The sequence below is a fragment of the Bombyx mandarina genome, chromosome 01 (assembly GCF_030267445.1).
Source record: "Bombyx mandarina strain Sakado chromosome 01, ASM3026744v2".
Classification (NCBI taxonomy): Eukaryota; Metazoa; Arthropoda; class Insecta; order Lepidoptera; family Bombycidae; genus Bombyx; species Bombyx mandarina.
Genome location: NC_143208.1, coordinates 10,797,023 through 10,808,475, shown reverse-complemented (window position 1 = coordinate 10,808,475; position 11,453 = coordinate 10,797,023). Strand labels below are relative to the sequence as shown.

At 33.0% G+C, this 11,453-nt stretch overlaps 1 protein-coding gene across 1 annotated transcript; it reads left to right on the top strand.

Annotated features, from left to right (window-relative positions):
* Positions 1–9,232: 9,232 nt before the first annotated feature.
* Positions 9,233–11,238, top strand: LOC114246879 (insulin-like growth factor 2 mRNA-binding protein 2). The gene is made up of 4 exons (XM_089729989.1): positions 9,233–9,372; positions 9,716–9,892; positions 10,576–10,633; positions 11,105–11,238. The coding sequence occupies exons 2-4, from the start codon at positions 9,718–9,720 to the stop codon at positions 11,187–11,189; spliced, it is 318 nt and encodes a 105-aa protein (XP_089586115.1). The 5' UTR covers positions 9,233–9,372; positions 9,716–9,717; the 3' UTR covers positions 11,190–11,238.
* The last annotated feature ends 215 nt before the right edge of the window (positions 11,239–11,453 follow it).

Genomic DNA, 11,453 nt, shown 5'->3' with positions numbered 1-11,453 from the left:
TATCTGTGATTAAACGGAAACACGTCATAAAATATATATATGGCTTTCATGGTGAAACTGTTACCTCTCGATTAGCTACAAAACGACGGAAAGTCGTGATTTTGCGAAATTAGTTAAAAAATAAAATTAGTTATTGAGTTTGTTTATGTTATAAATCTGACCAAATTTTTTAATTATTTTACTCTCTCTTTTATACATTTTTTTCTATGTACTTATTTTATTATATTTTGACTAGATTGGTATTTTTATGCAATTTTATTGTTTAACTATTTCTATAATAGACTTTTTTATGAGCAAAAGGCATAGACAACTTTTTGTAATTTTTTATTTTATTTTAAAGTCACTTGATAATGTTTTATTTAAACGTAAACTAAATGATTTTACTTTAATAATTAAGATTCCCTTTATCATTAATATTTTAGCACAAATTTAATTTATTTCACAATTATTATTTTTTATTTTATTTTTATTAATCACAGTCAGTATTTTTATTTTGTCAGTTACTTATTGCATTGTGTCGTTACGTAGATGCCAAGAAATATAAATAACTATATTGATTCAATGTATAAATGTGGAGATAATTTTCAAAATGATTAATACAGAAACAGTATAATTAACAACATTTTATTGATCGTCATAAACGCGTGACGTACGCTGAATAATTTTTTTCTTGACATGTGTAAAACTTGACACCCGTCCATTATAATATTCGACGCTTGAAAGGCAAATGTGACTAAGCGACAATGCGTGAACTTTACAGTAGACTAATTTAAAGTTGAGATACCTGAAAACAAAATTTATTTTAACTAATCTAGTTGTAGTAGAATCTAGCTAGTAGCTGTAGGATTGAAATGATTTTAATAGACCTAGAAATATTATTTTTTTCCACATCGTATATGGTTATTGCCTATCATTTATGTACAAAGCAATTATTGTCGCTTAGTCACAATTTACACCGTATAAAATCATCACAATATTTGTAAAACATTCCTATACAATATTTATATATTTTTTTAAATTAAATAATGACTAGATCAACTGTTTCAGTATAATTACTATTTGTTTGCAGGGTCAGTGTAAAATGAAAGTTCTTTTAATGTGTTTTAGTGAATAATTACAAACAATTTTGTTGTCCACACGGTAATGTTCTGATTTTATGTTGAAAATGAAAGTGACCTTTGCTTTTTTTAAACGGCTATATTGATGATGATGATGATGATGATGTTACGCTAACGTAATGGTAATTTTAAACAAACTTCTATATCTCTGGTCGAACTAAGTCATTTTTTTTATTATATATATATATTTTTTAATATAGTAGTTAACTCATTTCATTATTAACAATTACCAAAAAGATTATGAATACAAAGCGCGCACTTAGATTATATTACGATAGATTTTCGTTTCTTTTTTCTTTCTGCAATCTACCTAAAGCTGTATTATCAAGATTGGCGGGTGATTTTACGAATGTACGATTTAAAGAACAAAGTATATGGTTCTTTTTTAAATTGAAGGATAAAATCAACTTCGGAATACTTATCATTGTTGTTACCATAGTTAAAAAAGTATACAATGACAATTAAATATTTTGACAACTGTCAAATGTGGATTTTAGCCTAACGTCACTTTTATTTTCAACATAACAAGCACTATACTTGTTTAGTCCTAGTAGAATGATGTAAGAATCCACAAATCCTTTAATTGTATTTATGGCTCGTGTTAAATGAATTTCAATCATTCAATTTGTATCCTGCAAATTTAATATTACCTAGACTTGTGGCGTTTAAAAGGGCTTATCAAACTGACATAGCACTGCGATTGTCGAAGAGGGTGACACTTGTCAAAGCTATTGACATTTACGAAACAATTTTGTATCATAAAATGTTGGTCACAATTTTAATTGAATTTTGAACAGTTTGCAATGTTTGCTTTATCGTGTACAGAAATGCATTTTTTTAATACTACTTTAATACTAATTAATAAACTGCAATATTACGTATTATATTAATGTACCTGATTATATTTTCTAAATAGTTTCATGTACACTCATATCACAGAAGTCTTTAAAAATGTTCACTTAGTTTTAATTCTTAACAATAATAGACGATACATCACAAGAATCGCTAATTACAATTTTATTATAAATTTCTATAAATTTTGATAACGATACATTAGTTTTATACACAATTTTATCATTCGATAACATCACATTTTTCTTAAACTCTTTATTTATGTATGTAGTTAAAAACTTTCGTCAAAGAAGACGAACGGATAACCGACAAACATAAATAAATATGTATTCGTTTTTATAATTCCATAAACAAAAGAGCCTATTCTTGTACAGATAGTTTGCATCAAATTTGCGGAGACGACGTATTCGGCACAAGAGCGACATATGATGCTGGTCCTTTTGAAAAATATTCCAGTGCCCATAATCGTCAGGTATCGAACGGCAAGATTTTTTTCTTTCTTCGGGCTGGGTTCGAACCTCCTACAAGGTCCTCCCGCCTTTGGGGTGCGCGGGGTATGTGGGATTGTTCCCCGACTGCGAACTGCGGACCCAAGGATGTTTTTAGCATCCTACCCACTAAACGACTCCCTTGAACTCTTCGCTCAAGCGTTAGATCCCCTCCGAGGTCAGAACCCGGATGATGTAAGGGGGATACCGCGGTCAACACTACAACCAGACGGCGCAGCTCACCCCAAGAACGCCCGGCCGACGGAGCCTTCGAGGTGAATCGAAGGTTCTGAAACGACTGTCGTCTCGGTACGGCAGCCCGTCGGACCGCCCAGACGGTGCCGCTGGTGTCCCGAAATACCCCGCTGGACCGGAACCAGCCTGCCGGGTCGGGGCGCGATACACCATCAACCGGTTGCTCTTTTAATCTTGAAAGATATTTCTCCTTGGCAGCGCGCTAGAGTGCTGGTAGCGTGCTGCGCGGTCTCGACCCCCTCAGGTCGCCCCTTGACCTTCACCGGGAATATCGAACGGCACCAAAATTTACCCTAATAATTGGAGCCGAAGTTCCGGGTGTAAAATTCATAAAACAATACTTAAGACAGTAAATTCGTAAAAAAATTATTAATAGAATACGCTCTTTTCATTTGAACAAAAATATATTAGACACGGATATTTCAAAATTTAAATCTATTTATAGTAGGTATATATAACAGTCAAAGAACTCCACATAACTCCACATAAATTATTTTATTTGTGTAATTATAAAAATTAAAAATGCACATATTATAATATATATAAAAACAATTGTAAGCTAACTCAAACGAACGGGGAATCGCTTTTTTTTCAATTCGAAGCTCAAATTAATTGTGATTTGTATGTAGTTGTTTAGCATTTTTTTTGGTATTAAGGTTATTTTCGTCATGTCTACAAACCGTTCATCTTTAGATTTTACTATTTCACAATCAGCGGTCGTAGTAACAATGCTTACGTAAAAAAAATCAATAAAAAAAATATTCTTGAATTGAAATTTAATTAAAAAAATATCTAATTAATTTAGTCGATGCGTATGTAGTTTTTAGACGAATAAATGTTCCTTTACGTTTCGTTTGCCAATTATAATAGTGCTTTGCTTTATTTAAATTGTTGTTTAAAAATTGTATGTGTATCTTAGATTTGTAATTAAAAAATTTAATCAGTGGTAAGTAGACGTAGTGTAAAAAAGCTTAGCTGGTGCATGCCCTGATTGTAAAAAAAACATTTTGTTAGCAATCAGCCTATTACTGATTTTTTGTAATCAGATATTGATGTTCAAACAACAATTGTATTACATGAACATGTAAGTATTTGTGTGTGAGCCCACAAAAACATGTCTCACGGTTATGGCTTAAACCGAATTCCATCTTTTAATTAGAAGGGGCTGACATCATTGTACACTTTTAAAAACTAATTAAATTCGCATTAAACAACCTTAATCTATGAATAATTAAGACTCCGACGGTTTTATTAATCTTCGGTTCTATTAATTATTAATGTGGCTATCGGAATTCGTAGACATTACAACGCGAATGCTGCCATCCACATTGAGACATGAGGTCGATATATCGATTGAATACAATTGAAGTTTAAAAGATTGGGGACATCTAAAATCAAAAGAGTTAAGTATAATTTCCTGTCCTGAATGTTTCTTTCTTTCGTCTTATAAAAACATTTTTGAAATAATCACCTCAGTTTAATTTCAAAATATCAACAAAAGAAAAACCTAATTCTTTTAATAACAACGAAATCAAACCATAGTAAAATATGTATTACAATAAATAACAGTACAATGAAATTCGCGTTTTGTGTCTGCACGTATTTGTGCAGTATTTAGTGTAGCTAGCTTTATTAAATGTTTTTTAATAGATAAACGTTTTTAGAATTCGCATAATTAGTAATTTGGTGATTTAAAAATTAAGAAAACTATTAAAAAAGAAAAAGTAAACGTGAGCAATTTTAAGTATTTTTGGTGTTAGATTAGAATCACAATAAGTAAATCGTCTGAAACATTTTCTTAAATATTGTTCTTATTAGAAGCCTGCGCCCAATTCCGAGTTCCCTTATTAACTTATAATCTGAATTTTATAGAAGCACGTTGGAATCTTAGTATAATCATTAAGAAAATATTCATTAATATTACGTCTTTAAAAAATGAAAGAAACTATTATGAAACTAAAAAGACGAACACGTTTATAAAATTTAATCTGCGCAAGAACTGTTCGAACTTTTCAAGTCTGAGTGTACACATTTGATGCACTGTGATTAATTATACGATGCCATTGCTTTCTCAGTTATCAATACTACATACAATAAAAAAATTATTACAATTCTATAAAAATCAATCACTATCATATAACTGTTAAATTTAGGTACCTAGGTTACAATCTTAACTATTAAGCGTTAATTGTTGTTTTGACGCTAAGGAAAGAGTATTAATTAATTTTTACCTCATTTGATCCACGCTTACTTATGATACGCCGTTCAAGAAAGTAAAGAAAATAATATTGACTTGTGCTGACAAAAATATCGTATTATTATTAGTGTCATACTCGTATTCAAATTAAGGCAGTAAAGTCAAAAGGCGCTTCTATATATTAGTGAGCTTAAAAAACACACTATAAACTTATTGGATGGCATTCCAGAGAAATCCTATTACATTAATTTTCATGGTTTATCCTTATCAAATTAATATTACCTAGTAAGACTGATGGAAATTTTTAGTTTAAGAATTTCCAATTTCTTTGTTTTTATCAGAGTCGAAAGATCATGTCAACACGTGCATAATTAATAGCTCTCAATCGTAACGCTGATATTAACTAATTCAACGAAATATTTATAATAGCAAACCATAATGTCTTTATAACGTACCTACTTATAAGTACACATATTTTTTGAAATTTATGGATGTATATTATAATATTAAATTTACACTATTAACTTAATATCACTTCCTTCGAAACCTCGTGCCTTGCGTGTTCTGAACAACTTATACCTGATATATAACACATTTTTACGTAGGTATAAAACATTGGACCATATCTAGAAACGTTTTCTTGAAATATTCTTAAACTACATTACACATTATACACAGGTGTTGTTACTACTATTATTCTAAGAATATATATAAATATATATTTATTTTAAGAATGTGCTTTTTATTATCATGTATCATAATAAAATTTGTATTATTTGACCGTTATGATTATGAATGAAATAAATGTAAGCAAGTGTAAAGTGGTATTTTATTTGTGAACATTATCCTTCGGTTTTTGAACAATAAATATGAATCATAACTCGTAACGATTTTCTAAATAAACCATATTTAATATTTTCTGTCTCAATCATTAGTTATAGCGATTGAAAATATCCTAATTGTTTCTTCATTACTCCTACATCGAATAAACTACGGACCCTGTCTTGAATCTATATCTCTACTAATATTATAAAGAGGAAAGATTTGTTTGTTTGTTTGTATTAAATAGGCTCCAAAACTACTGAACCGATTTGAAAAATTATTTCACTCTTTGGAAGCTACACTATTCCCGAGTGACATAAGCTATATCTTTTTTGAAAAAAATTTGAGATCCTCACTAGAACTCCAATAATGTAACCCAAGGTGTAAAAAATTACTTAAAATATTCTTTACATCGCGTTCCCTGCGAAAACTATTGATGGTAGTATAAAATAATGTACTATGACTTTGTAGAACACATATTATTTACAAAAAGTGTCCCGACAGCATATGTCTAACTATGCTACTAGTTATGCCGCAATAAGCGTTCTTTTATTTAAAAAAATAAAACAATGTCAAATACATATCGTTGAAGTTTTTGTTAAAGACCCGAGCGGAGCCGGAGGCGGCCGCTTGTATTAAATAAAACTTGATTATCAAACCACTTCAATCACAAAGAACACAAAAGTAATCTTATTATTTTCTAATATCCGAGATAGAGTTGCCAGGGTTGTAGCGGTTCATAAGAAATTATGTTTTATCTCGACTAGGATATCAGTGTCTTGGCTTTTCTACAACAGATTATGAAGATACCCTAGCCAATCTGATTTGTTATCTCGATATCAGCCGCTAAGCTACAGATAGTGGACGGCATAGAATACTCTAATTACCTTGAGTTATATACTCTGTTTGTTTTCCTGCTCTCGATTGTTTTTTAAAAATGTATCCAGACCAAAGCTTTATTCAAAGATTTACTATCTTGAGTTGTTAACTTTGTTCAGTCGTCGGCACGTACGTGAAACTTTCCTTAGCTATTTTAGAAAATGGTTATTTTTGGTAGGCATTAGAACTTCCTGTTAGCTCGCGCGTATTCGGTGTCACCGCCCCGTCTGTTTCTGCTGTGAAGGAATAATGCGTTCCGGCCTAAAGAATAGGATAGCCATTATTCTACTTGAATAGCGACTATAACAGCTCGAGGTGGGTAGTAACATTCGCGTGGCGTCCACAAAGTTTGGTAACTAGTTAATATAATGTGATCGTTTACCAATATAAACTGCTGAGTAAGCTCAGAAGTTTATATGGCTTAAAATTTTTCTAAAAAAAATTTACTAGATAGAATTCAGTGCGATTCTAAAATTATATCGCATATCTAGACAACTATGAAAATCCCTGTTACGTCTTCAATACAGTAAAGAAAATATTCAGAAAACGAAATTTGTAATTTAAAACTTGCTCAACCGGATTTCAGAATACTGATCCTGGCAACCCTCCCGAGAAATCACCTTCAAGTAGCGACCCTCGATAGATGGAGCTTGATTTAATTAATTTTCTCAACGAAATTCTTAATTTAACAAATGTCAATGAAAATTATAAGGATAGGTCTACTTTTTTTTATTAAACTCATTTAATAAACCTTTTCAAAGCACTATATTTGTATCAAACTTGTTTTTAGTTACAAACTATATTGGATTCGATCCAGTAGATGGAGTTACAGTTTCGCCGTCAATTAATATCTACACTTTATATGTTTCGTCCACGATCTGAGATAAAGCTCACATCTCTAAGCCGGAGCTCCCAAATACGAACCGTACGGAATAACGTTTTTGCAAATGGGAATCGAAAAAGCCCGTTCTGAGTGTTTCCACAATTCTTATGCGACATAGGTCCGACTAGTTTTGTATTGTCACTATAGTACTAGATTTCATCCATTTAATGACCTGAATCAATTCCTCTCACCCACGTTACCTTTCCAGAGAACCATTTCATCTCGTACCATTAAGTTCCGCGTTGTCCTTAATAACGACCTCAGTGATTTGAAGAACCGCTCGTCTCTGCGACTGACATCGCGGTCTTTCATAGGCAACGGTAACGACTTACCATCAGGTAAGCTGTAATGTTCACTTCTCTCATTATTTTCCAATAACAAGAGATTTTATTGAGCTAGAACGTCAACAACTCAATTACCATGTATTTGTTGAAACATAGGTACCTAGGATTGACAAGGCTGTTGGTAGGAGTACCTAGCTACCAATTCCCAGACTACCTACCGGGGTGCCTCCGTAGGCTATAAAAATTGAATAAATTTTACATTTATACAGTTGACTCGAAGTTTTAATAATTGTCATATTGCGAGTAAACCGACAGCTGTTTGATACTTTTATAAGTGATGCTTCTTTTGATTCACGGTTTACTTAGGTACTTATCGCTCGGTAGGCTTGGCTGAATAATCCCCCGATAATGAGCCGACTGTAGCTACCTACGTACCTACAGTCGATCTCGTGTGCATAATTTGAAAGAACGAATGAGCAGCCAAGTGCTGACGGACCCCTCAAATAGCAACAATGCGTTTCTAATTCACAAATATTTTCATGCAAATAAGTCCGAAAATTCACAAGGGAGAGCAATCAATGCGGATCCGGTGGTGGCAAGGGAACATAATAACATTCAAACGATAAATCACTGGGTGCTTTACAAGCAAGCAATAGTTTCGAAATATTACAGAATGAAATTTGCATGCCAATAAATATTTATCCAACCTCATTCTTGGCAGACGTTTAACGTTCTTCCAATAATAGTTACGACACTAAATAAGTGTGTCACAAAATATGTTAATAGTTTGATTTAGCTCAAAGTTAATGCAAGATCAAAGTATCACAATCATTCTTGAATGATGAATGATTCTTCAAGCCGATCGTATTACTTCCATAGTATTGATCTTTCATTGGACTGATACTAGTAGGCTCGGTATGGTCTATTCATTAAAGGATCAGGTAGAATAGCGGCCATCCAGTATAATTGAAAATCCATTCTCATGCTACAAGGCGGGATCGACAACTCCATTTACACTGGGATGTATACGGGCTACTGTAACCGTAACATAATACGAAGTGCAACATAGTCCGCTTGCAAGTGAAAAAAAAATTCGTTCTTCAAGTATTATTGAGATTTTGATCTCATATCTTAGCTACAGTGCTACATTCAAACTGTGATGTCTACAGAACCACTTCACGCCTGGTGGGCAGTGCTCGTCCGCCAATCTAAAAGGCGCATAAATAATATTAGACGCACGTCAGAAAGAGAGAAACATATTCAAAAAGCAAAAAAAAACATATTAGTATTTGAATACTTAGATATTTTAAATGTGTGTGATGAGGTACTCGTAATTTCGTCCTACGGTTACGCCGTTTGGCTTTAAGATTATGCATTCGCCGGTGACCTGCATAACTAATACAATTATACATACACATTTACCGAATATTAAAGAATACCCGCAATTTGTAAAATGTTGGTCTTATGTGATGTAAGTGATCATAAATTTCGTAAGTATCTTGGCTTAACAAGACTTTACTGCCTTGCGAGCCTTGTAAAACTTGACACCGAAAATTTTCTTAGTTCCATCTGTTACGAAAGAAATAAGATACAGGTAATTAATTATATTACTAAATGGATTTTTTAAATTACTTCTGATAACATCACATCCTATTTGCGAACAATTCATGTTGTTCAATTAGAAACGAAAACACATTTTCACATTTGATGTCGCTACTTTCATTATTAAGTCCTAATTCATACTTTTTTTGAACTGTCACAAAGGCAAAATTTACAATTTAAAAACGAAAATGAAATTCTAAATTTGCAAATTGAGTGACATTTAAGACAAAAGAACTTTCGACCCTAGACAAAGGGTTTCGTCGTATCTCATCTGAATTACAATCTCCAGGGAAAACTACTTTTGAAAATGAGTGAGCCACTGAAAACTGTTTCAGCGATGAACAAATTATACATCGGTAATTTGCCGTATGAAGTTGACGAGGCAGCTGTACGACAATTGTTTGCTGAACAAAATTTGACTGTTGCTGAAATTTCGGTGAAACGAGGTGGCTACGCATTCGTGGATTTCCCTGACCAATCTGCAGCCGATCGAGCCATCGATAAACTACACGGTAACTACTTCCACTAGTTTGTTATTCTCAAATCATGGTGACATAACTATTTAAAGTTCATCAATGTGTAAATGAATGTATGTTCGGGCATAATTAATTATCTACGAGAATCTTCGTTTCGATTATATATAAAAACTAGGTGTACCCGACCGCTTCGCTGGGCATTTAAGTTTAAATTATTATTTCTCACCCCCACAAAGATTCTCATCATTAACGCCCCCGCAACTGGTGTAGGGAGTCCAACACTCATATAAATATTGGCCTATCCATTAAGTACATGTATTTTCTACATGGATACCAAGTATCAAATCGGATGCATGTTTCAGTAGTTATAACGGAACATCCGTAAAAACCACTGTAGATTTATATATTAGTATAGATAATTGCTTAACATTAATGTATTCTAATAAAAGTTTTTCAATTTAATGTCCGCTTTTCCTCTGAGTATACTGTTCATAATTAGCATCGCCGGTTTTTCAATTCAATCGAAAAATAATTGGAATAACGCTGAAATTGGGATCGTGGTTAAACGTCCCACCCTAAGGACATGAAAATGTTTTCTGTGATATGTACCTAAAATATTTACAGATTAGAGAAACATGGCGCTAAGAATTTCTCATTCAACTAGCGTTTACATTTTGCAAAAAACAAAACATGTTTACAGTAATCCATTACTGTTGCAGGGTACTCATTTTGCGGGCTCCCATTGATCGTTGAACCTTCAGTGGCAAACAAGAAAATGTAAGTACCTATTACTAAGAACCATGTGTAAGCTGGGCGCCAGCATTCATACATATTCAGTCGATGGACGTTGTTAAATGGTGTAATGTAAGCAGGCGTCACAAGTAATTGCTGCTCTTCTAACGGGACTTGTGTTTACCGGATATTGGATTTAACGGTGCAGTGTCATATGAAACAATAGCATAACTGACAAATAGATTAAATCAAATATGTTGAAGTTAAACTTGACAGAAGACATATCTTTAATATCAAACGGACAAAAAAAACTCCGTAGAAAATATAATTCTTCTGTGAAAATCGGTTCGACCCCCTCTTAATATATCGTTGGTAGCAAAACATTTATTTCACTTCGAAGAGTCTTCAATTTTCGAACGATATATTATCGAAAATAATAGTATAATTTGCGAAATAATTTGGTCAAGACAGTATTGATCTGGCTGCTTTGCATGAAACTGGGCTTATTGTTTTTAGGGTTAATGTACCCAACCTTGAGAGATCGAGTGCCGCCCAGCTCAACGAAGGCAGCAACGGCTCGCCATCAGGAGGATGGAGGTAAGTGAACTTAAGTGAACCTGAACTTGATTGTGTAATGTGTGCTTATTGTGTCACGTTGTTAGCTCCTGAACGAAGTACGTCGATGGAAATTGCCATAGCCACACGAATAATGGACGAAGGTATGTATGTACTTTTTTAAATTTTAATCCATTTTTCTATCTCATCATCAACTACTATCTGCTCATTTGGCAATCGTTGTCAAATAATGAAATCCACACTTTATTTCAATTGAAGAATTAACAAAAGGAACTTTCTGCAGGCATAC